Source organism: Trachypithecus francoisi, unplaced genomic scaffold (assembly GCF_009764315.1).
Source record: "Trachypithecus francoisi isolate TF-2019V2 unplaced genomic scaffold, Tfra_2.0 Lachesis_group13, whole genome shotgun sequence".
Lineage (NCBI taxonomy): Eukaryota > Metazoa > Chordata > Mammalia > Primates > Cercopithecidae > Trachypithecus > Trachypithecus francoisi.
Genome location: NW_022681458.1, coordinates 90,151,595 through 90,178,073, shown reverse-complemented (window position 1 = coordinate 90,178,073; position 26,479 = coordinate 90,151,595). Strand labels below are relative to the sequence as shown.

The 26,479-nt window shown below is 36.8% G+C and overlaps 1 protein-coding gene across 3 annotated transcripts in view; it reads left to right on the top strand.

Annotated features, from left to right (window-relative positions):
• Nucleotides 1-19,254, top strand: part of ARL6IP6 (ADP ribosylation factor like GTPase 6 interacting protein 6) — a 44,979-nt gene extending 25,725 nt beyond the window's left edge. Inside the window, exons 4-5 of one of the 3 annotated variants that reach the window (XM_033231469.1) lie at nt 15,000-15,110; nt 17,836-19,253. In XM_033231469.1, coding sequence (XP_033087360.1) covers nt 15,000-15,072 — 73 coding nt within the window. In that variant the 3' untranslated portion in view covers nt 15,073-15,110; nt 17,836-19,253. Of the gene's footprint in view, nt 1-14,999; nt 15,111-17,835 lie in introns of all 3 variants that reach the window. The other 2 variants (XM_033231470.1, XM_033231468.1) reach the window with 2 other exon arrangements.
• The last annotated feature ends 7,225 nt before the right edge of the window (nt 19,255-26,479 follow it).

Genomic DNA, 26,479 nt, shown 5'->3' with positions numbered 1-26,479 from the left:
GCAGTAAGTTTAGATTTTGGGGAATATCTAAATAGGCATTCCCCTTTTTGACTATGTTATAATTCATTATCCTGCTTCTTCTACACTACCTACTCAACATCTCCAGTTCATTTCTCATCACTTTTCCCTGTTCATTGTCTGGGTTTTGTGAGTGATTTCCAAGAGACAAATATAACAGTGTATATATAGTCAGTATTTAACATTTTGGTTATCAGCTTTAATTATAGTTTTCAGGAGTTAATGCATCTAACTATGTTACCTACCCATGGAAAAGTATTGCATACAAAGAAAAGCTAGAACTTTAAAGAATCATGGGCTGGCCATGGTGGCTCATGCCTGTAATCCCAGCACTCTGGGAGGCCAAGGTGGGAGGATGGCTTGAGCCTAGAACTTTGAGACCATCGTGGACAACATAGTGAGACACTGCCTCTACAGAAAATTTTTAAAATTATCCAGGTGTGGTGAAATGCGCCTGTATTCCTAGCCATTCGGAGACTGAGGCAGGATTGTTTGATCCCAGGAGTTCAAGGCTGCAGTGAGCTGTGATCATGCCACTGCATTCTAGCCTCAGTGACAGAGCAAGATACGCTCTTTAAAAAAAAAAAAAAAAAAAAGAACTTTAGGGATCGTTATAGGCTTGGCCAGTGGCAGCAGAACTTTTAAGTCCTTTTGATTGGGAAAATATTAGTTGTGGATACCAGCTGTGCCTTACAGTATGTTTTCCTGAACAAGTATACCTTTTAAGCTAATATTCTAGGATTTCTAGGGATGTCTTAAGAGAGTCCTATTAAACATTATGGGGGAACTAATGCCCTCCTAAGCTGCCCATCTCTTAGGTTTTACTATTAGTCTGGTGTTTCCATTTTTTAATAAAGAAACCGAGTCTCAGAAGTTTAAGCCACTTGCACAAAGTCAAGTAATTTGCAAGTAACATAGTTTGCAACTGACTCTGTTTGTTTTTATTCACCATACTAGCTAACTTACCTCCTCTGCATTATGAAATTAATCATCAGTAAGAGGAATTTCATTAATTGAAATAGCATCATTTTATTGACAATTAAGAGGCATTCTGAGCTTTTGCTATGTGGCAGTTTTGCCCCCATAATATTGCTAAATCAAAATCTGTTCTTAACATCAAACTTTCTCTGTCTTCTCCATTGTCTTCTCCTAGTACCTTTATTCCACTTTAAGACTGCACTCCACATTTCACATCACCTATGCTCAAGCTTCATCTAGTGGTGAAAGTATGTGGCTGCAGGTTAATAGTTATTCAGTGTGCTAGAAATAAAAACCACTCTGATAATAAATGTCACATCTGGGATAGAAATGTTACTCTATAGTAGTAAGTTTAATGGAAAAATGATAACATGAGTGATGGGTCTTATTGCTGACATGAAAAAACGTTCACTATTTAGATCAAATGTCAAATTTAACAGCACATACTGAACCTTCACAGTAGGACATTAACATTGTAGGAATACAAAACAACCTGGGGATTCCAAAATAAGTCATTCTTGGCAAGTAAAGTTGGTTTATTAATTTTAAATCTAGTTAATTTGCATAACCTAAGTATACAGAGTACAGTGGCAAGCACCCCTAGCATGTAATGATTTCCGTAGCTGAAATCATTGTGAAGGGAGTTACTATGCCAAGGAAGCTCCTTAATAGGACTATTATTTTATGCTAAAGATATCCACAGATACTTCTTTCCAAGGAGGAAAAAAAAATCAATGCTTGTGTTTAAAGTTATGAGGATAGGCCTACTCTATAAATGGAAATAAAGTACTGCTGAAAATTTCAAATTACAAGCTTATGCTGATCAAAGGTATATAAAAGTAAGATTTCTGGTGAATTGGATATCTGAATCCAAAGCTTGGATTGTTGAATCATCTAGTGAGAAACTGATTTTAAATGATTTTCTCTCTCTTTTGAGAAATGCTGTAGAAATAACATGTCTTGCAGTCACAACATTGTAGTTTTTGGAGCATGTCTCAGTTCTTAAATCTTCAATTGACTTCTATACTAAGAGATTTCTTATCCTGAATCTTATAACTGAATATGAGTCTTTTTGAGGCATAGACTGAATTGTTTTGAAAATAAATCTCCACCTTGAGTACAACTCTTTGTTCAGTTTAATGACCTTAAATATCTATGTTTATGCTAAAAAATTTTTTTAAAGGCATCATTTAAAATTTTCCTAGATAGCTTTTAAAAGAGACCAAAGCCTTCAAAGTCATCTCACAGATAGTCATTTTGAATTATTAGAAGTCAAGCAAAATTATTATATTTTTATTATAACTAGACTCAGTTTTAAGTTACAGTATTTGTTCTTCAGGTGTCCTTTGAATAATTACATTTGTGCATTTCCTAGGCAGATTGGAAGACACTGTTGAATGTCTATTTTATAGAAGTCAGCATAAATTTACTCTTACATTTTTAGAGAAGTTTGAAGTTTGGTATCTCCTCTTTAGATGTATTATTGGTTGTGTTTATCAAATAACCCTGTATGGCTTATTTGATACAGAGTTCATGGTCAAAATGCAGGGAAACTTTACAGTTATTAGTGTTATATCATGATTTCTAGGCATATGCCAAGGTAAAGAGTGGTGTCTTTTTTTCACAAATGCCTGCTTAAAATATCATCTATGAGATTAGATTGGCAATTTACATTATTTCACAGTTAATATACAAATCAAAGGGTATCTGCTACCTTCCTCATGCTATCAGTCTTTATTGTTTGATCACTGTGAATTATCCATCTTTCAATTTCTTCTTCTTCCAACCACAAATAACATTTGATAAATATCATACACTCAATATTAGAAAATATGCTTTTAATTTAATTTTTATTTAATGTAACATTATTTATATGCATCCTTGTTTAAAAAAATTGTATTGCCTTACAATGCAATCTGGAATCTGCAAAATAAATTATAAGTGAGAAAGAAAAGGGAACAATTAATTAGTTTGAATTAATTTTTCATAAATTGTTTTTATTAACTATTTTAGAGAGTAATGTGATCTGTTAATCTTTTACATGTGTTACTTTCTATGTAAAGTGTTCTGTATGTAATTAGATGCTAACATTCGTGTGTGAGAGCATGTTGTTAACTGTAGTAGGGAGCAACAGATAGTAAAATACTTTGACATGCAAATTTCCTGGAACATTCAGGATTCAGGATTGGCATCCTGTATTATAATGTTACTTTTCTATTCAACATTAATTTGGGTCTTTAAAATATTATTATTAGGGTTTTCTCTGACTTCTTCACATTGAGGGTTAAGAAGATAGAGAATTAAACAGTTAAATCATAATATGCAATTCAAGAAAAGGGAACAAGTTGATTTTTGCTTGAATTGCTTGAAATTTGAAATTTCCAGCAGCACTTGATTTTCTTTAATACAGTTAACCTAGCCTCATAACTAAATACAAGCATTGACTTTTCCTCCTTGGAAATAAGTATCTGTGGACATCTTTAGCATAAAATAATATACAAGTGTTACAGGTTCTTGACGGGCAGATATATAAGCCTTGGAGATCAAAAACAGTGGGTTAGTTAGTATTCAAATTAGAAATTTCTTTTCCACGCAAACTAGATTTAACATTGAGCACAACGAATTGACTCTACTACTCTGATAACAGATTCTGGAGAGCTGCCTCTTTGTCAAATCAGATTCTTTATTGCCATGAACTAATGAAACAGATGTCAGATGGCTAATTGCAGTAGGAGAGAAAAGCTACTGACAAAAGAGATGAATCAGGAACTTGGCCTTGATATTTGAGTATCATGAAATCTCATTATCTGGGGACTATTCAGAGCCATCAGTTACAGTGCTGTCACTATTAATGAATATATTGATGGCATTGCACTGCGACTTCTTGAAGTAAAGGGTTAAAGTACATGCATATCTTGTAAGATATATTTCATTACTGTTCTGAATGGAGATGTAACAAAATCCTCTGAGAAATTGTATTAACTATTGGTTTTGTTTTCATAAAGTGATACAGCTAATGAGTGTTTGCTTTGTAGCTTTTTTTTTTTTTTTTTTTAAAGACAGGTTCTCACTTTGTTGCCCAGACTAGATTGCAGTGGCATGATCTTGGCTGACTGCAACCTTTGCTTCCTGGGCTGAAGCAATCCTCCCACCTCAGACTCCTGAGTAGCCGGGACCACAGACATGCGCCACTACATCTGGCTAATTTTTGTATTGTATTTTTTATAGAGACGGGGTTTCGCCATGTTGTCCAAGCTGGTCTCAAACTCCTGGGTTCAAGTGATCCACCTTCTTCAGCCTCCCAAAGTGCTGGGATTACAGGCATGAGCCACCTTGCCAGGCTGCTCTTGCTTGTGCTATTTACAGTGTTATAAATGAGTAGCTGAAAAGGCACAAGTATCCATATGTCCAGAGCAATACTGATAAGAAATACTTGAGAGACAGTGCTTGCCAGTTTTGTACTTGGAACCCTTTTTGTTTGTTTAATAACCTATAAATTACCAGAGGCAGCTTGATACAATTAAAAGGGTATTGAAGTCAGGAGACGTAGCTTCCAAATCCAGCCCTACCTTAGCAGAAGGACATTTGAGCAAGTCAGTTAGTGTATCCAAGCTATAACTTCCTCATCTCTAAAATGGAGTAAAAACAAGGGTACCCCATAGGCAATAAGTGTAAGTTTACTAAAGCAACAGATATGTCTGATGATAAAGCAGATAGAGTGTCAGAGGTTTTCTTTTCTTAAGGTTTTTTGAGCTAGAAGTGTGACCATGGACTACCACAAGTTGCCAGTTATCTTTTCTTGGATAATCGTTATTTATCCTGAGATTTTATTCATTTTTTTTTTTTTTTTTTTGAGACAGGGTCTTGCTTTTTTGCCCTAGGCTGAAGTGCAGAGTGGCACAATCACGGCTTACTGTAGCCTCAACTGCCTGGGCTCAAGCAACCCTGCTGCCTCCATCTCCCAAGTAGCTGGGACTACAGGCGAGTGCTGCTATGCCTGGCTAAGTTTTTTATTTTTATATTTATTTTGTAGAGATAGGGTCTCACTAAGTTGTCCAGGCCAGTCTTGGAACTCCTGAGCTCAAGCAATCCTCCTGCCCTAGTCTCCCAAGGCACTGGGATTACAGGCATGAGCCACCACGGCCAGCCAAGAAGTACTTGTTAATATTATCTCATTTAGTTTTTGTAAGAACACTAATGAAAGGAATTATTGTCTTTATTTTAAAGATTGAGAATTAGATTTTCTGGTAGGTTAAAATAGTCCTGTGAATAGTACAGCCATGACTAAACTCCAGTGAGGAGAGAGCTAGCTTTCCAGGTCTTTCATTCTGATCATATTAAACTGTTGACCTTCCTGTACTCTCCATTGTCTCTTGCTTCTGGGCATACTGTTAGGTGTTTAGAACACTAAATCCCTCATATTCAATTTTAGTTCAGGTATTAGCTCTTCTTTGAAATTTTTTCTCCCCTTCTACAAGCTGAATGGCTCTTTTATGTTCCAGTAATACTGCCTGCAAAACTTAGTCTACTATGTCACTGATTCTGTTATCTTCTAAGGCAATACTGACTCCTACTCCTTTCTCTCTTTTTTTTTTATTTTTATTTTTTGTTGTTGGTTTGAGATAGTCTCACTCTGTCACCCAGGCTGGAGTGCAGTGGCATGATCTTGGCTCACTGCAACTTCTGCCCCCCTGGGGTTCAAGCACTTCTACTGACTCAGCCTCCAGAGGAGCTAGGATTACAGGCCACCACACCCAGCTAAGTTTTTGTATTTTGTTTTGTTTTTTTTTTTGGGGGAGGGGGGGAGTCTCGCTCTGTCACCCAGGCTGGAGTGCAGTGGCCGGATCTCGGCTCACTGCAAGCTCCGCCTCCCGGGTTCCCGCCATTCTCCTGCCTCAGCCTCCCGAGTAGCTGGGACTACAGGCGCCCACCACCTCGCCCAGCTAGTTTTTTTGTATTTTTTAGTAGAGACGGAGTTTCACCGTGTTAGCCAGGATGAAGTCAATCTCCTGACCTCGTGATCCACCCGTCTCGGCCTCCCAAAGTGCTGGGATTACAGGCTTGAGCCACCGCACCCGGCCAGTTTTTGTATTTTTAGTCGAGTTGGAGTTTCACCGTGTTGACCAGGCTGGTCTCAAACTCCTGGCCTCAAGTGATCCACCCACCTTGGCCCCCGAAAGTGCTGGGATTGCAGGCGTGAGCCACCATGCCTGGCCAAAATTTTTTTTGTAGAAACAAAATCTCCCTATATGCTCAGGATGGTCTGGAACCCCTGACCTCAAGCCATCCTCCTGCCTCAGCCTTCCAAAGTGTTGGGATTACTGGCATGAGCCACCACATCCAGCCCTACTCATTTCTGTATCTCCCATATGTAATTTAATACCTGATACCGAGTATTCTGTAAATCTTGGTGAATGAAAAGGGAATTGAGGAAGTTATAAAAAACTTTAGAGTAAAAAGTAAGAGGCAAAGTCATGTGTGTTGTTATTTCCTTAATGAGAGACATAGCAAAGAGGTGAAATTAGGGAAGCATTCTCTTTAAAATTCTAACCCCGATTTCTTAAATAACAATGGTCAAGTTCGTTGAAATACGCACAACTTTGCTCTTCAGCAATTTCTAACAAGTAATTTTTAGGACAAAAGGATACAATAAAGTTAATGTTTTATGTTTCTAAAAAGGAAATGCTTTTTAAGTTAGTAAAATATAGTGTTGCTTGTTTTTGTTTGTTTGTTTTTCAAGCTTCAGGTTTAGTGTTAAGATCTTTTGATTCCAGATAAAGAACTATCTGGTAGTTACTCCAAACAAAGCTTATATACAGCTTAAAAACTTTCAGGAATTAGAGATTCCTGGGCTAGGGACAGAATGAGAAATGAAAGGCAGCTCAGATGTGTGAAAGGGGAATAGATTAGCACCATCTTGCTCATCCCTTCTCCCTCAGAGCCAGTCAGACACGGAAACGAATAGCCAGTTGGGTCTATATATGAGCCTTTAACATAACTTCTTATTCTGGCAAGCACAGAGAGCTTTCTGCTTAAAGCAGTATCAGCTGGAAATGAAGTTATTATTTTAAATTACAAGAGTTCTGTCTTAAAAGCATCTCTGACATGTGGGAATACCTGCGAGGGAAAGAAAATACTGGAATAAATAGGGCATGGAACAATTATTCTAACAGAGTGGGGTCTGGTGTTTAGTACTGTGGTATAGAGATTCAGTTCAGATCAACCAAAACTAGCATAAAAACAAACAACCTGAAACATGACAAGAGACCTGCTCAGTTCTGTTATTCTATCTCTTTTTCTTTTTAAGGTAATTTATTTGGAATTTTTGGAAGTTGCTTATTCAGTGCTTTAATTTATGCTTCAAGATGTAAGAATATAGTCACTTAAATTGCCAAAGTCATTGAATTCATTTGAATCTTATATTTTAAATGTATACCATTCCTGAAAAATGAAAATAATTAAAATACAATTCTTTTATAATATATTCACTTTGCAAGTTACTATTTAATAGTAATGTAAATATATTACTAGACATATTTCCAGAGAACAAAATCTAGATATAAATAATGGAAGTCTGGGTTCTCCAGTGAATTACAAAAGGAAAAGTTGTTATGTAGGAAGAGGATCATATCAAGCAGAAACACACACACACACACACACACACACACACACACACGAGAGAGAGAGAGAGAGAGAGAGAGAGAGACCTGTAATTCTCCCATTTCTTTCTTCCATCTACTTCCTGTGTTTGCCTTTATACTACTATTGTTTGTGTTTTTGTTTTGGTTTTAAAGCAAGTTTAGGTTTAGGTGTTTTACTTGGAAGGGAGAATCTAAGTCGATGGTCAGGAGAATTTTTAAAAATCTGTTCTGCAGCTAAGTTTCTTTCCTATATAGCTAAGATGTATTGATCATTTACTATGTGCCAGACACCTGGTATTCACAACAGCTTTGTAAGGGTAGATTCTATTTTTGTTTCCATTGTGTGGAGAAGGAAATTGAAGGTCAAAGAGGTCAAACAATGTTGCTCTCTTCATACCCCTTGTAAGAGGCAAGGCTGGCACTCAGACCCGTGTTTATCTAATCATAGAGCTTGAACTCTTAACCACTATCAGGGACCGCATAATTGTAGAATTTTTTATTATTGAAAGGAATTCTCTAGAATCAGAAAAAGATCATACCTTCTATATAGCTTATCTTTCAGGATTTGGAAGTAGATCTGTTGTAATGAGCCTTTCTTTGTAACTACATCTCCACTGGCATTTTAGACTTATTGAATAATATTTTTATTGATTTTCATTTTTATTTCAGAAATGTTTTGCAGTATAAAAGAACTTTATCTCAGCATAATAAAATCCACATTTAGGAATCCTAACTTTTACTTGAAGAAACATTCTGGTTTTGCCATTGAGTACTCTATTTATTTTGCTACTTATTCTTTCATATGGTCAAATGAACAGTCATGTCTTACAGTGTTGAAGTAGCAGGTTAAATTATATCCATTAATTTTCATCATAGATAGGTTTCCTTAATTGACTCTCTGGGACTAAAATACTTATGTAGTTATATCCTCTGCATCACTGTTCTAGTTTTAAGTACAGGTAATGTTGACCAATAATCTGTTTTAATAGGTAAAAAACTGTACATAATCTCTTTGAGGTGTTTTTTAGGATTATTTCTTGCTACGTGGAATACTTACAGAAATGTAGAACTAAGACCGGGCACAGTGGCTCACACCTGTATCCCAGCACTTTGGGAGTGCTGGGTGGATCACCTGAGGTTAGGAGTTCCAGACCAGGCTGGCCAACATGGTGAAACCCCATCTCTACTAAAAATACAAAAATTAGCTGGGCATGGTGGCACCTGCGCTTGTGATCCCAGCTACTTGGGAGGCTGAGGCACGAGAATTGTTTGAACCTGAAAGGCAGAGGTTGCAGTGAGCCAAGATCACACTGCTGCACTCCAGACCAGGTGACAGAGCAAGACTATCAAAAAAGAAAAAAAGAAAGAGAGAGAAAGAGAAAGGGAAGGAGGAAGGAAGGAAATAGAAGTGACCTTAGATTCATCTGATCCAGTTTTTCTCCTGATAAGCATGAAATCTTAAGTTGGAGTTCCACTTCTGGTTCTTTTATTTTCCCTTTACATAATGATACCTCTTTTGTCTGTCAGTCCATTGCTGTACCTTTTAAAACATGGGTTGAAACTTGTATCATTAAGGAAACTTAGCCTTGTTAATAATATTGTTTGCTCTGCTCGTTTACATTTTATATCCAGTTAACACAAAAGCATTTTAAGCAAAGGAATGTTTTAGGAAAATTCAGTGTATTTAAGTATATGGAGAGAATGTCAGCACCTTAGAATTTGTGAATTTGTTTTAACCTGTCACATTTGTATATGCAAATAATAATTGTAGTAACATCTCCACAAATAGTCATGCCATTTTCAAAAAATATATAAGCCTTGTAAATATTGAAGTAAAATGAAAGGTCTTCAAAGTGCAACGTTTCTATTATGTTGCCATGAAACCGTGGGATTTTTTTTCTTGTTTTTATCTTTTACTTCATTCAGTAATACAATCTTATCCACTACCCACTTTGGAAGTTTGGCAGTATTAATAATAAATAATGCTATCGTTTTACTTGAATGGAAATTTTTTAATTTTTATCTGATCAATTTTCCCATGTTTGACTTTTTTTTTATTTTTAGTTGACACATAATAATCATACTCATTAGTGGAATACAGAATGAATGATAGCTTGATACAATGTATAATGATCAAATCAGGCTAATTAACATCTGTCACTGAAAACATTTATCGTTTCTTTGTGTTGTGAGCATTCAAAATCTTCTCTTAAAGCTTTTTCAAAATATGCAGTAAGCTATTGTTAACCATATTTACTCTAAAGTGCTATAGAATAGTAGAAGTCAGCCGGGCGCGGTGGCTCAAGCCTGTAATCCCAGCACTTTGGGAGGCCGAGGCAGGCAGATCACGAGGTCAGGAGATCGAGACCATCCTGGCTAACACGGTGAAACTCCGTCTCTACTAAAAATACAAAAACTAGCCGGGTGAGGTGGCGGGCGCCTGTAGTCCCAGCTACTCGGGAGGCTGAGGCAGGAGAATGGCGTGAACCCGGGAGGCGGAGCTTGCAGTGAGCTGAGATCCGGCCACTGCACTCCAGTCCGGGCGACAGAGCGAGACTCCGCCTCAAAAAAAAAAAAGAATAGTAGAAGTCATTCCTCCTATCTGATCGTAATTTTGTATCCATTAACTAACCTCCTGCTATCCTCCCCCACCCCACCCACTGCTGTTTCTTCCCCTGCTACCCCACCACCCTTCTCAACCTCTAATAACCACAATTCCACTTTGTACTTCTATGAGCTCGTTTTTTTTTTTTAAGCTTCCACATGTGAGTGATAACTTGTGATTTTTATCTTCTTATGCCTGACTTATTTCACTTAATGTCCCCCAGACTCATCCACGTTGCCAGGAATTATAGTATTTCATTCTTTTTAATGGCTGAATAGTATTCTGTTGTGTGTATGTACCACATTTTCTTTATCCATTCATCCGTTGATGGACACTTAGATTGAGTCCATATCTTGACTATTGTGAATGGTGCTGTAGTAAACGTGGGGTACACGTATCTCTTCAATATACTGATTGTCATTCCTTTGGATAAATACCCAGTAGTGGAATTGCTGGATTATAGGGTAGTTCCATTTTTAGATTTTTTAGAAACTTCATACTGTTTTCCATAATGGCTATATTAATCTATATTCCCATCACCATGTTAGACTGTCACACAGGATTTCAGAAATTATAGTCATTTTGCTTTATTGATCTAAATTACATAATAAAGTTAAGTTGCTTCTCCTGATCCGGCTTATTCTTCTGGGATTAGGTACTTTCCTTTCCCTTATGTTTCTCTTCATGAAATTGAAGAAGAACCAATGAACAAAAATTACATATTCTCCATTCAGTCTTTTCAAACCCTTCTACCCTTCTGTTACCATAACAGTGTTTTCCTGCTTCAGAGTATGGAAATAAAAGGTCATGACTTGCAATAAGAAGAACCATTTTGGAATCCATAGTAGACTCCATGATGAAACTGAACAAAACTGAAACCAAGCCTGGGCAACATAGCAAAACCATATCTCTACAAAAAATTAGCCAGGTTTGGTGGCGCATGCCTGTAGTGCCAGGGTTACTTGAAGGAAGGCCTTGAGTGAGTTGTCCAGGTGCTTGGCGTTTTGAACAAAGAAAAGAACAAAACCCTCAAAGTAACAAAGGAACAAAATACATAAATGAAGCAGCAACAGCAGGGATTTGTTAAAGCGAGAAAGCGCTCCACAGGGTGGAATTGGGCCCGAGTAAGCGGCTCAAGGGTCTGGTTACAAAGTTCTCTGGGTTTTAAGTACTCCTTTTGAGGTCCCTATTGGCTGCCCCTCATCTGGATGAAGGATTTGGTCTTTTGCTAATTAAAGGCTGAGGTGAATTGGCATCCTATGCAGGACGTTTGCCCTTTCCATCTGAGATGTAGTGGAAGCGGGAAGGTTGTAGGGAGAATAATAGTCTTTGATCCTTTGTTACTCTGGCATGGGGAGATGGGGATTTTCCTTTCGGTTTAGCTTTAAGAAGTGTGCATTAATTGGCTTTAGGGTCCCTGTCCTGGACCCAGGTGTTTTTCCCTTTGACTGAACTTGAGGAAATTATCACAAATTGGCCTTAGATTCCCTGCCCCCAGACCTTGGTGTTTCTCTTTTAGGAAGTTAGCACAGATTGGCCTCAGATTCCCTGCCCCCAGACCCTATTCTCCTGCCTCACCAGTCACTTGGGAGGCTGAAGTGGGATGATCACCAGAGCCCCTAGAGGTGGAGGCTGCAGTGAGCCATGATCATGCCTCTGCAGTCCTGCCTGGGTAATAGAGTGAGACCCTGTCTCAAAAAGAAAAAAGATAAAAGCAGAAGACTGAAAGGAAGCCACCATTCTTTTTATTCCATGTAGATATGACAGCTCTTTTGAAAATAAGCTGAATCTTGATTATTTCTATACTGCTAAATTAAAAACTGATTCTTAGGAGTAAGGAGGAAGGAACCTGTAAAGAAATAATTGTAGGTTTTGTTCCTCTGACTTAAAAATGCCTTATTGGTAAAACATCTCATCACCACCACCCACATACATACACTCTCAGAAATGTATATCTGTTTTTAGATCCTGTAGTCTGTAGTCTATTCAAATGTCTTTTTTATTTTTGCATCAGTTTACTTCTTTTTAAAACTACTTTGATTTTAGGTTATGATTTGAGTTTTTAAAATATGTATTCTTTTTGCATGTTTATTGCATCAGTTGAACTGAGTATCAAAATGTCAATTTCCTTTTTTTTTTAAATTTAAGTTCTAGGGTACATGTGCACAACGTGCAGGTTTGTTACAAATGTATACATGTGCCATGTTGGTGTGCTGCACCCATTAACTCGTCATTTACGTCAGGAATATCTCCTAATGCTATCCCTCCCCCTTCCGCCCACCCCACGACAGGCCCTGGTGTGTGATGTTCTCCTTCCTGTGTCCAAGTGTTCTCATTGTTCAATTCCCACCTGTGAGTGAGAACACAAAATGTCAATTTTCTACCAAGGAAAATCCTATTGAACTACTACTGAGATCTCATTGAATGTATAGGTGTTTATTTAAAAAAGAAAGAAAGAAATTGACACCTTTACAGTGCTGAGTATTCCCACGTTATGATAGATACCTCCCTTCATTCAGGTCCTTTCTTTTTTTTTTTTTTCCCTAGACAGAGTCTCGCTCTGTCGCCCAAGCTGGAGTGCAGTGACTCGATCTTGGCTCACTGTAAGCTCCACCTCCCGGGTTCACACCATTCTCCTGCCTCAGCCTCCAGAGTAGCTGGGACTACAGGCCCCGCCACCATGCCTGGCTAATTGTTTGTATTTTTAGTAGATACAGGGTTTCACCGTGTTAACCAGGATGGTCTAGATCTCCTGACCTCGTGATCTGCCTGCCTCGGCCTCCCAAAGAGCTAGGATTACAGGCGTGAGCCGCTGCGCCTGGCCCAGGTTCTCTTTTAATGTCTGACGGTAAAATTTTTTTTTCATTGAGATATAATTTACATAGGATAAAACTTTACTCTTTTAAAATGATTCAGTAGTTTTTAATATTTTCACTAAAAACTACTGAATAACAATATTCAGCAACCATCACTGCTATCTAATTCTAGAACATTTCTGTCACTGCAAAATGAAAACCCCATACCCATTAGCAATCACTCCACCATTTCCCCCTCCCTCTATCCCCTGGAAACCCATAGTCTACTTTTTGTCTATGGATTTGCCTATTCTGGACATTTCATATAAATGGAATCATACAGATTTTTTTTTTAATGTAGTCTTTTTTGTTTACTCCTTTCACTTAGCGTACTGTTTTCAAGGTTCATCCGTATTGTGGCGTATGTCAGTACTTCATTCCTTTTTAAGGCTGAATTATTTTCCATATGGATATACCATTTTTTTTATCCATTCATCAGTTGATAGACATTTGGGTAGTTCTACTTTTTGACTATTAGGAATAATGTTGCTATGAACACTGAGGTACAAGTTTTTGTGTGAACTTCTTTTCAGTTTTCTTGCATGTATACCTAGAGTGGAATTGTTGGGTCATATGTTGGGTTTAAGAAACCTCCAAACTGTTTCCTACAGCAGCTGTATCATTTTACATTCCCACCAGCGATGTATAAGACTTCTGATTTCCCCACATCCTCACCAACACTTGTTTTCTTTTTCTTTTTCTAAATTATAACCATCCAAGTAGTGAGTGTGATGCGTAGTATCTCTTGTGGTTTTGATTTCCATTTCCATATAACTAGTGACGTTGAGCATCATCAGCTTTTCATGTCCTTGTTGGCTATTTGTATATATATCTTCTTTGGATAATTGTCTATTCAAATCCTTTTAAAATCCTTTCAAAACTTTGAATTTAAAAATTCAAATCCTTTTAAAAATTTGACTCTTTGTCTTTTTATTTTTTACTTATAAGAGTTATTTTATATCTTAGATAGTAGACCCTATCAGATATATGATTTGCAAATATTTACCTCCATTTTGTGGGTTTTCACTTAGTGATGTCCTTGGAAACACAAAGGTTTTTAATTAGATGATGTCTAATTTATGTTTTTTCTTTAGTTTCTTGTGCTTTTGTTGTCATATCTAAGAATCTGTTGCTTAATTCAAGGTCATGAAGATTTATACCTATGTTTCCTTCTAAGAGTTTTATAGTCTTAGTTCTTGTGTTTAGGTCTTTGGTCCATTTTGAGTATATTTTGTATATTGTGTAAGGTAGAGGACCAAATTCATTCTTTTGTGTTCAGTTGTCCTGTAACACAAAAAATACACATTAATTTGAGATGAATTATAGAGCTAAATATCAAAAGAAGAAAAGTAAAACCTTATTAAGATACCAAGTATCTTCATAACCTTGGAGTAGTCAAAAATTTAATGAAAAAGCCACCAAAAAAGCACTAGCCATTTTTAAAAATATTAACTGGACTTTATTCAAATTAAGAACTTCAGTTTATCAAAAGATCTTGTTAAGAGAGTAAAAAAAGACACACCATAAACATTATTCACAACATATATCTTTAACAAAAGATTTGTATCTAGAATATGTAAAGAACTCTGTAAACCAATAGAAAAAATGAGAAAAAGTTTTGAACACAAACATCAAAAAAGAGGCTTTCTGAATGGTCAGTAAGTACATTAGTCATCAGAAAAATAAATATTGAAACCTCTACAACATACTCTGCAGACCCACTAAAATGGTTAAAATTTAAAACACTAATAATACGAAGTGTTCATGATGATGTGGAACAACTTAAACTCATACATTGCTAGTGGAAGTGTAAATTGGTACAACTATTTGGGGAAAATGTTTCATGCTTTCTACTAAAGCCTAATTTATATCTACCTTATAACTCAGCAGTTTTACTCCTAGGATCTATCCAAGAGAAATAAGTGCAGATGCCCACCACCCACCGAAAACATGTTCACAGTGTCTCTATATATAGGAGCCCCAAACTGGAAACGCCCATCAGTAGTAAAATCGGTAAATACATGTTGCTGTATACTGCAGTAAAAAAGAACAAACCAATACTACGTACAACATGGATGAATCTCACAAAGACAGTACTGTGCAAAGGAAGCCAGACACAGAAAAATATATATTGTATGATGCCGTGTAGATGTAGTTTGAAGAGCAAGTGAAACTAATCGTGGTGACAGCCCTCAGTTTTGCAGTTACCTCAAGATCTGCAGGAGATTAAGTTGAATATTTAAAAGGGAGCTTTTTGCGGTGCCAGAAATGTTCTCTATCTTTATGTAGTCGGTGAGTACATGAGAGTCTACCACAGTAAAAATTCATTGAATTGTATACAAATGTTAGACATTTGCATTTTACTAGTATGCTTTAATTTAAAAAATGAAATGCATGTGTAGATATAGATTGGATGAGGTAGACATTGTATTTAATTATTTATTGAAGATATTAAACTCATTAATTAAAGATAATATTTTCATATTACTTGAGTCTCTTTTAAACAAGTCCTCTATAGAGTTTTGACAAAGGAGAACCATAATTTCTTCAGTCTTTATTAACAGACTTTAAAGATCACAAATTAGAGTCACAAGAGAGAAAGCCTGCAGGGACTGTGTCTTCCTCCAAAGAGGAAAATCATGGTGAATATTTTGAAAAGAAGCTTTAAATTAAGTGATTTTTCAAAGATTTAAGTCCTTTGCCTAGCAGTAGTCTATGACAATTGCTACAGTGTTCCCAGTGGGAATATGGTACATTTGAGATGACAGAAAGACTAGGAACCACTATTCCCAAGCATTTTTTCATTGCTATTAAAATGCATTGCTTTGACTGCTTAGTAAGGAAGTCACTGAACATTTGAGCATATACATCTCAGTGAAATTCAATTATACCAACATTGTAGTTGTCGGCTTAGTAAACTGAACTTTAAAGTTTTTTCTATTTTTATGGGATTGTGAGGATCACAAACTACTAAAATAGAACAATTAACTCTGGGAACCTTTTGATGATTAACTTTATCTGGTGAGTACAGTCATCCGCCTTTATCTGTGAAGAATTGGTTCCAGGATTCCACACAGGTATCAACATCTGAGGATACTCAAAGTCTCATACAAAATGGCTTAGTATTTGCATATAACCTAAGCCTATCCTCTCATATACCTTAAAACATCTCTGGATTATTTGTAATATACCTAATACAATGTAAATGTTTTATAAATAGTTGTTGTATTGTTCAGGGTTTGACAAGGGAAAAAAGTCTATACGTGTTCTGTACTGATGCATTTTTTTTTCCAAATATATTCTACCTGCTTGGTTCATTTTGTGGATATAGAACCCACTGATATGGAAGACTGAACTGTATTAATTTAAAAGTTTTTTGGATCATCACTAAATATTTTATGATGAATGATAATGCTGATTGTTCAGTTTTATGATTAGGTTTCTGTTCACTAGTCATCAGTATATATTTGAGGACTTTCTTTTTTAAAGGGACAAAGCATTTATTATAACTTTTACAACGTAGATAGGTAATATAGCTAGGTAGATTAACCCTTAACAGCACATGAGAAGCATCTTAGACTAGCCCTAGTTAGGTAAAGAAAAGTTGAGTCAAAAGAGTAAATAATAACTCCTTTGGAACAGAGCAGGGGGCCATCAGGAAGCATCAGGGTCTGTGTGGCTTAAGATGAATGCAAAGGGCTGTCCTTTGAAGAATGTACCTTCAGTCTCTGTCACAGATACTGTGCGACTGGAATCACTATGAGGTGCTCTTCAAGTGTTAATTCAGAGCTAAGTGCTTCTCTGGCTTTGGCTACTCCTTAGGAGAAGAGGACAGGATATGGGTATTATGACCCTCTCAGTCCGGGGCCCTTACTGCTTTTGTCTTTTGGCTTTTACTTCTGCTAGTACATCTTCCTGTATGTCCTCAATTTGTTATGCTCCAGAAGGGAGAGTATTCTGTTCTGCCTTCTAGAGAGTCCCAATGGGATACTACCTTCTTTTCTTTTTAGTATGTCTCATTTTTATTAGGATAAGCAAATAGTATTATTGCAATACAGTTAGTGGGAAAAACTGTTGTAAGATTGTTACAAGATAAAGGAAACAAATGTCAGGGCATATCATGCACATAAAAGTTATTAAACTCGTCGGCACTCCTAGCAATCATAAAAGAGAGGTGTCTTTGCTGATTCTTAAGAACTCATTGAAAACCACTTCAGTTAAGTAACCTGTTAGATTTATAGCTGAAATATCTATAAATGACATAGGGAGTTCCTTCATATAACCTAAAAGTGGTGCAAACAGAACAAATACGTGCAATAATATGTATTTTAAGTTAAATCAAAGTAAGAACAGATAGCAGGGAAACACTCTGCTAATTAATGAAAGAACTGTTTGTAACATAACAAAACTTATACCTTAGAATTAGGTTATGGCTACACACAGTGACAATGAAACACAGTAAAGAAATATAGGGATGAAACTCAGCATTACTCATCAGTAATGAAATCGAAACAACTATATTTGTTAACCAGTACAGTTTTGACATAGAGCTTAATAAGAGCTATCCACTATTTATCCTGCAGATGTCCAATATTCTTTTTTTAAGTTTTGTATTCATATGTGAACATTTGGGAAATACACTCCAAGGTCATAAGTATTTTTGATGAAAACTTTTGGTGTCTTTTTTATACCACATTACATTTTTCCTTTTTTGATTTGTGTTTTTCTTTTTTTCTAGGAAACTGACTGGACATTCTTTCCACATGGGCTATAGCATGGCGATTTTGAATGGCATCGTAGCTGCTCTTACTGTAGCATGGTGCCTCATGTAAACCCACACTGGAGCAATATTGTTGGCAAAACTTAATCATGATTGTTTTGTAATAACAAGAAGGAGCATCATTGTCTACTCAGAAGACTGAGAAACCTGCTGTTCATTATGTAGTTCAGATATTTATCACAATCATCATCATTATGGAAGACCTTTTAAAGCATTGTTTTAGAATGTCTGAGTATTAAGATACAGATTAATTGGGAATATCTGAGTATTAAGTACTTTCTTCAGAGTATAAGATGTTTACCTCATCTTTTTACTTTTGTGTGTGTAGTTCTTTCAAGTTGTAGAAAACATTTTAATGTAATTTAAACTCAAAAACTTGAATACAGGACAATGCTTGCCTTTTCATGTATGTACTACATTTTTTGCTAAGAAATACTGATATTTCTGTTTAGTTAAGGTAGAAATACTTCTTATTTATACATTTAGGAAAGCAAATAATGCCTACTACTCTGACTTTCATAGAAGCTACTTTTAAATCAGAATATTTAATTTTTGATATTCATATAATTAATAGAAGTTGCATTTATATTTTTATGGGGCATAGTTCCTTATGTGTTTTTTAATGTATTTTCATACTACACATTGAATTTGTATGTTTTAAAAATTATTACATGTAGACAACTGTAAATAATACTTTTGTAGCTAGTGTAAACCGAGTACCTGCCATTTTTACTAATTTTTCTTTAAAAAAGCAAAAAAGCACATTGACCTAAGTTTAAAATTAAATAAGTTTATTTTTAGCAAACAATGCCTGAAAACAGGTAAATTATTTAAGTCATTAAAATATTGAGAAATTTGAAATTTTTACTATTTCTATTTCCACAATTCCAAATATTTATCTTGGTGTATATATTGTTCTTTAACAGAACTTGCATTATTTTGTTTTTAATAAATATAAACATGAAATTTTTATATGTGAGAATGATTGAACTAGTTTGTTCTTAATCTCAAAAGTGTAGTTACCAAAGTAGAAGAGGTATTTTGATACTAGATATTAAAAACTACATATAGTTCATATAATTTTATAATTTTCCTCTTTAAATGCGCTTCTGTAATTGTGATATGTTGTTTTCTAAGTAATGAAGCCTTAATTTTTCCCCTCTGTTACTAAACACTTTTGATGTTTAGAAAGTTACCTCAATTTTAGAAAGATGGGCTCTTTCCAAAGCTGTTTTCCCTGGCCGTAGGAAAACTTAACAGTAAGAAAGCATTATGTAGTCACACTGCTTATTCAGGCTAAGTGGGAAATGAATTTGTGCAGTATGTTCCCTTATTATCTACTGAATGTTGTTACGGACTAAACAAGATTTCTAAAAGTCTAACATTTCTTTTACTATTCAAAACTCTTTGGTTGCAAATGACTAATACTGCTCCAATTTAAATTATCTGAAGTGTGTGTGTGTGGGGGTATCTAAATATCAATCCCATGGCTTAAGTATTCCTACCAGAGTGGTGGTTGCAGTGAATCTATTTTCATTCCCTGCCTTCCTTCCTGCACCCTTAAACTCCTCACCCTTTGACTCCAAAGGGCCCTTTCATTGCAAAGATGTATACAAGTAATTTATCTTCTCTCCATCCCTCTGTATTCCCACCCACCACCAATGTGAGTGGCTCCCTCCAGATTCTTTGTGTCTAATAACTAAGAAAGTTATTAACAGTAGACTCCAGAGATACGTAGACCCTAGACAGTCATGTGCCATATAACAGCGTTTTAGTCACAACAAACTGTACTTACGACAGTGAATTCCCCAGTAAGATTATAATACTGCATTTTATTACTATACCTTTTCTCTGTTTAGATACACAAATATTTACCATTGTGTTACAGTTGCCTGCAATTTTCAGTACAGTAACATGCAGTACAGGCTTACAGTCTAGGAACAATAAGCTATACCATATAGCCTAGGTGTCTAGTAGGCTATATCATCTAGGTTTGTGTAAGTACACTCTGATGTTCACACAATGATGAAATTGCCTAATGACACTTATTTCAGAATATATCCCTGTCATTAAGCCAAACATGACTATATATACCTACAAAATATGTATTAATATAGATACATATAGAGAGAGATGTGTCTGTAAGATATTTTTGTGGAATCCTATTTCTTCTGGACTGTTACTCCCCTTTTTTGGGAAATGACCCTCCTCTCTCCAGTCTGACATAGGGTCCAAATATAAATCATCCAGAATGATGAGGCAAGGATAGTTACCTAACTCTGGCTGAGCTAATCCTAATCTCATTTTGCCTGACTACAATGAATAGAATAGAGAAATGACTTAAATGAAGTAAGTCTCTTCCCAGGATTTTTCAACTTGAAATTAAGATGTGACGAAGCTGGGAAAATACAAGCCCAGGAAATGCTGGCAGCTGTAGTTCAGCCAGGTTCAGTGGGAAAGAATAAGGCTAATAGGGATATTGCTAATGGCATTACCCTGGTCCCTGATGCCCAGTGGCAATCCTGCCATTCTTGATACATGAATCAATAAATTTCTCTCTTTTGGCCTTTGCGGTTAACATTGGCTTTTGTCATTTGCAACAAAACAAGTCAAAATGAGCTTATCTAGCAGCTGGAATCCATCTCTATTATGAAACTGACTCAGGTGATCTCATCTCTTTATGTGTAGCTTACAGCATTCCATTTAATTACTTATGGAAGATACACAGGATGTAAATATTCTTGTGGCTAGTGATTAGTCTCAGGGACTTGAAAAGACGTTTTAGAATAAATTAAACTAGTTATTATTAATCTTGCTGTTTCATCAAGAATTTATTATGTCCCCAAATTGACTTCTACCTTAAGTGTTATTAGAAAGAATATTACTGTAGTTACCAAGGTATGATTCGTATATAATGTAATGAGTTTTAACTACAGCTGTTACTTAATATCTTAGCATTTCCCAGTTTCCTTGCCTGTCAAATGGGAAGAATAATACTTAACAAAATACTTAAACTACAGTGAAAATACTACATGTCAGAATTTGTAGGACCTAGAGAAAACGCTGTGTAAAGGTAATTTATAACTTCAAGTACATTTATCAGGACATAAGTAAGATTGAAAACTAAAGAGCTAAGAATGTAAATAAAAAGCAGAAGCAACAGAGCAGCACCCCCGCCCCCACCACACACATAAGAAAGGCTGGAAATAGGATTCCACAAAAATATCTTACAGATACATATCTCTCTATATGTATCTATATTAATACATATTTTGTAGGTATATATAGTCATGTTTGGCTTAATGACAGGGATATATTCTGAAAAAAGTGTCATTAGTCGATGGAGACTCACACCAAAGAAGCGGGGACAATATCCAATACCAAAAGTAGTTTCCTTAAAAAGATATGATTGAGAGACTTCTGGTAAGTCAGATTTAAAAAGAGATTTCTATTTTCCCATTTCTGCCCATTCTCTTGATTATGTCAAGTGCCAGAAACGATCTGTATTAGGGTTCTGTAGATGGGCAGAATAGGATATATGTATACGTGAAAGGGAGTTGATTAAGAAGAATTGATTCACACGACCATAGGTGAAGTCTCACAATAGGCCATATGCAAGTTGAGCAAGGAAGCCAGTAGTGGCTCAGTCCGAGTCCCAAAACCTCAAAGGAAGGGAAGCCAACAGTGCAGCCTGCAGTCTGTGGCCAATGGCCCGAGAACCACTCGTGTAAGTCCAAGAGCCCAAAAGCCGAAGAACTTGGAGTCTGATGTTCGAGGGCAGGAAGCATCCAGCATGGGAGAAAGATGAAGGCCAGAAGACTCCCATCTTCTGCCTGCTTTATTATTGCCTCTCTGGCAGTTGAGGGGATGGTGCTCACCCACGTTACGGGTGGGTCTGTGTCTCCCAGTCCACTGACTCAAATGTTAATCTCCTTTGGCAACACCCTCGCAGACACACCCGGGAACAATACTTTTGCATCCTTCAATGAAGTAGACACTATATTTTTTTTTTTTTTTTTTTTTTTTTTGCATTCTGATATTTTCTTTTTATTATTTATTTATTTATTTATTATACTTTAAGTTCTAGGGTACATGTGCATAACGTTTATATCATGTATAACTCCCCAATGCAATCCCTCCCTCCTCCCCCCTCCCCATGATAGGCCCCAGTGTGTGATGTTCCCCTTCCCGAGTCCAAGTGATCTCATTGTTCAGTTCCCACCTATGAGTGAGAACATGCGGTGTTTGGTTTTCTGTTCTTGTGATAGTTTGCTAAGAATGATGGTTTCCAGCTGCATCCATGTCCCTACAAAGGACGCAAACTCATCCTTTTTGATGGCTGCATAGTATTCCATGGTGTATATGTGCCACATTTTCTTAATCCAGTCTGTCACAGATGGACATTTGGGTTGATTCCAAGTCTTTGCTATTGTGAATAGTGCCGCAATAAACATACGTGTGCATGTGTCCTTGTAGTAGAGTAATTTATAATCCTTTGGGTATATACCCAGTAGTGGGATGGCTGGGTCATATGGTACATCTAGTTCTAGATCCTTGAGGAATCGCCATACTGTTTTCCATAATGGTTGAACTAGTTTACAATCCCACCAACAGTGTAAAAGTGTTCCTATTTCTCCACATCCTCTCCAACATCTATTGTTTCTGACTTCTTCATGATTGCCATTCTAACTGGTGTGAGATGGTATCTCATTGTGGTTTTGATTTGCATTTCTCTGATGGCGAGTGATGACGAGCATTTTTTCATGTGTCTGTTGGCTGTATGGATGTCTTCTTTTGAGAAATGTCTGTTCATATCCTTTCCCCATTTTTTGATGGGGTTGTTTGTTTTTTTCTTGTATATTTGTTTGAGTTCTTTGTAGATTCTGGATATTAGCCCTTTGTCAGATGAGTAGGTTGCAAAAATTTTCTCCCATTCTGTAGGTTGCCTGTTCACTCTGATGGTAGTTTCTTTTGCTGTGCAAAAGCTCTTTAGTTTAATGAGATCCCATTTGTCAATTTTGGCTTTTGCTGCCGTTGCTTTTGGTGTTTTAGACATGAAGTCCTTGCCCATGCCTATGTCCTGAATGGTACTACCTAGATTTTCTTCTAGGATTTTTATGGTATTAGGTCTAACATTTAAGTCTCTAATCCATCTTGAATTAATTTTCGTATAAGGGGTAAGGAAAGGATCCAGTTTCAGCTTTCTACTTGTGGCTAGCCAATTTTCCCAGCACCATTTATTAAATAGGGAATCCTTTCCCCATTTCTTGTTTTTGTCAGGTTTGTCAAAGATCAGATGGCTGTAGATGTGTGGTATTATTTCTGAGGACTCTGTTCTGTTCCACTGGTCTATTTCTCTGTTGTGGTACCAGTACCATGCTGTTTTGGTTACTGTAGCCTTGTAGTATAGTTTGAAGTCAGGTAGCGTGACGCCTCCAGCTTTGTCCTTTTGACCTAGGATTGTCTTGGCAATGCGGGCTCTTTTTTGGTTCCATATGAACTTTAAAGCAGTTTTTTCCAATTCTGTGAAGAAAGTCATTGGTAGCTTGATGGGGATGGCATTGAATCTATAAATCACCTTGGGCAGTATGGCCATTTTCACGATATTGATTCTTCCTATCCATGAACATGGTATGTTCTTCCATTTGTTTGTGTCCTCTTTGATTTCACTGAGCAGTGGTTTGTAGTTCTCCTTGAAGAGGTCCTTTACATCCCTTGTAAGCTGGATTCCTAGGTATTTTATTCTCTTTGAAGCAATTGTGAATGGAAGTTCATTCCTGACTTGGCTCTCTGCTTGTCTGTTACTGGTGTATAAGAATGCTTGTGATTTTTGCACATTAATTTTGTATCCTGAGACTTTGCTGAAGTTGCTTATCAGCTTAAGGAGATTTTGGGCTGAGACGATGGGTTTTTCTAAATATACAATCATGTCATCTGCAAACAGGGACAATTTGACTTCTTCTTTTCCTAACTGGATACCCTTGATTTCTTTCTCTTGCCTGATTGCCCTAGCCAGAACTTCCAACACTATGTTGAATAGGAGTGGTGAGAGAGGGCATCCCTGTCTTGTGCCAGTTTTCAAAGGGAATTTTTCCAGTTTTTGCCCATTCAGTATGATATTAGCTGTGGGTTTGTCGTAAATAGCTCTTATTATTTTGAGGTACGTTCCATCAATACCGAATTTATTGAGCGTTTTTAGCATAAAGGGCTGTTGAATTTTGTCAAAAGCCTTTTCTGCATCTATTGAGATAATCATGTGGTTCTTGTCTTTGGTTCTGTTTATATGCTGGATTACATTTATTGATTTGCGAATGTTGAACCAGCCTTGCATCCCAGGGATGAAGCCCACTTGATCATGGTGGATAAGCTCTTTGATGTGCTGCTGAATCCGGTTTGCCAGTATTTTATTGAGAATTTTTGCATCGATGTTCATCAGGGATATTGGTCTAAAATTCTCTTTTTTGTTGTGTCTCTGCCAGGCTTTGGTATCAGGATGATGTTGGCCTCATAAAATGAGTTAGGGAGGATTCCCTCTTTTTCTATTGATTGGAATAGTTTCAGAAGGAATGGTACCAGCTCCTCCTTGTACCTCTGGTAGAATTCAGCTGTGAATCCATCTGGTCCTGGACTTTTTTTCGTGGGTAGGCTATTAATTGCTGCCTCAATTTCAGAGCCTGTTATTGGTCTATTCAGGGATTCAACTTCTTCCTGGTTCAGTCTTGGGAGCGTGTAAGTGTCCAGGAAATTATCCATTTCTTCTAGATTTTCTAGTCGATTTGCGTAGAGGCATTTATAGTATTCTCTGATGGTTGTTTGTATTTCTGTGGGGTCGGTGGTGATATCCCCTTTATCATTTTTTATTGCGTCTATTTGATTCCTCTCTCTTTTCTTCTTTATTAGTCTTGCTAGCGGTCTGTCAATTTTGTTGATCTTTTCAAAAAACCAACTCCTGGATTCATTGATTTTTTGGAGGGTTTTTTGTGACTCTATCTCCTTCAGTTCTGCTCTGATCTTAGTTATTTCTTGCCTTCTGCTAGCTTTTGAATGTGTTTGCTCTTGCCTCTCTAGTTCTTTTAATTGTGATGTTAAAGTGTCAATTTTAGATCTTTCCTGCTTTCTCTTGTGGGCATTTAGTGCTATAAATTTCCCTCTACACACTGCTTTAAATGTGTCCCAGAGATTCTGGTATGTTGTATCTTTGTTCTCATTGGTTTCAAAGAACATCTTTATTTCTGCTTTCATTTCGTTATGTACCCAGTAGTCATTCAGGAGCAGGTTATTCAGTTTCCATGTAGTTGAGCGGTTTTGATTGAGTTTCTTAGTCCTGAGTTCTAGTTTGATTGCACTGTGGTCTGAGAGACAGTTTGTTATAATTTCTGTTCTTGTACATTTGCTGAGGAGTGCTTTACTTCCAATTATGTGGTCAATTTTGGAATAAGTGTGGTGTGGTGCTGAGAAGAATGTATATTCTGTTGATTTGGGGTGGAGAGTTCTATAGATGTCTATTAGGTCCGCTTGGTGCAGAGATGAGTTCAATTCCTGGATATCCTTGTTAACTTTCTGTCTCGTTGATCTGTCTAATGTTGACAGTGGAGTGTTGAAATCTCCCATTATTATTGTATGGGAGTCTAAGTCTCTTTGTAGGTCTCTAAGGACTTGCTTTATGAATCTGGGTGCTCCTGTATTGGGTGCATATATATTTAGGAGAGTTAGCTCTTCCTGTTGAATTGATCCCTTTACCATTATGTAATGGCCTTCTTTGTCTCTTTTGATCTTTGATGGTTTAAAGTCTGTTTTATCAGAGACTAGGATTGCAACCCCTGCTTTTTTTTGTTCTCCATTTGCTTGGTAGATCTTTCTCCATCCCTTTATTTTGAGCCTATGTATGTCTCTGCATGTGAGATGGGTCTCCTGAATACAGCAGACTGATGGGTCTTGACTCTTTATCCAGTTTGCCAGTCTGTGTCTTTTAATTGGAGCATTTAGTCCATTGACATTTAAGGTTAATATTGTTATGTGTGAACTTGATCCTGTCATTATGATATTAACTGGTTATTTTGCTCATTAGTTGATGCAGTTTCTTCCTAGCCTCGATGGTCTTTACATTTTGGCATGTTTTTGCAATGGCTGGTACCGGTTGTTCCTTTCCATGTTTAGGGCTTCCTTCAGGGTCTCTTGTAAGGCAGGCCTGGTGGTGACAAAATCTCTAAGCATTTGCTTATCTGTAAAGGATTTTATTTCTCCTTCACTGATGAAACTTAGTTTGGCTGGATATGAAATTCTGGGTTGAAAATTCTTTTCTTTAAGAACGTTGAATATTGGCCCCCACTCTCTTCTGGCTTGTAGAGTTTCTGCCGAGAGATCTGCTGTTAGTCTGATGGGCTTCCCTTTGTGGGTAACCCGACCTTTCTCTCTGGCTGCCCTTAAGATTTTTCCTTCATTTCAACTTTGGTGAATCTGGCAATTATGTGTCTTGGAGTTGCTCTTCTGGAGGAGTATCTTTGTGGCGTTCTCTGTATTTCCTGAATTTGAATGTTGGCCTGCCCTACTAGGTTGGGGAAGTTCTCCTGGATGATATCCTGAAGAGTGTTTTCCAACTTGG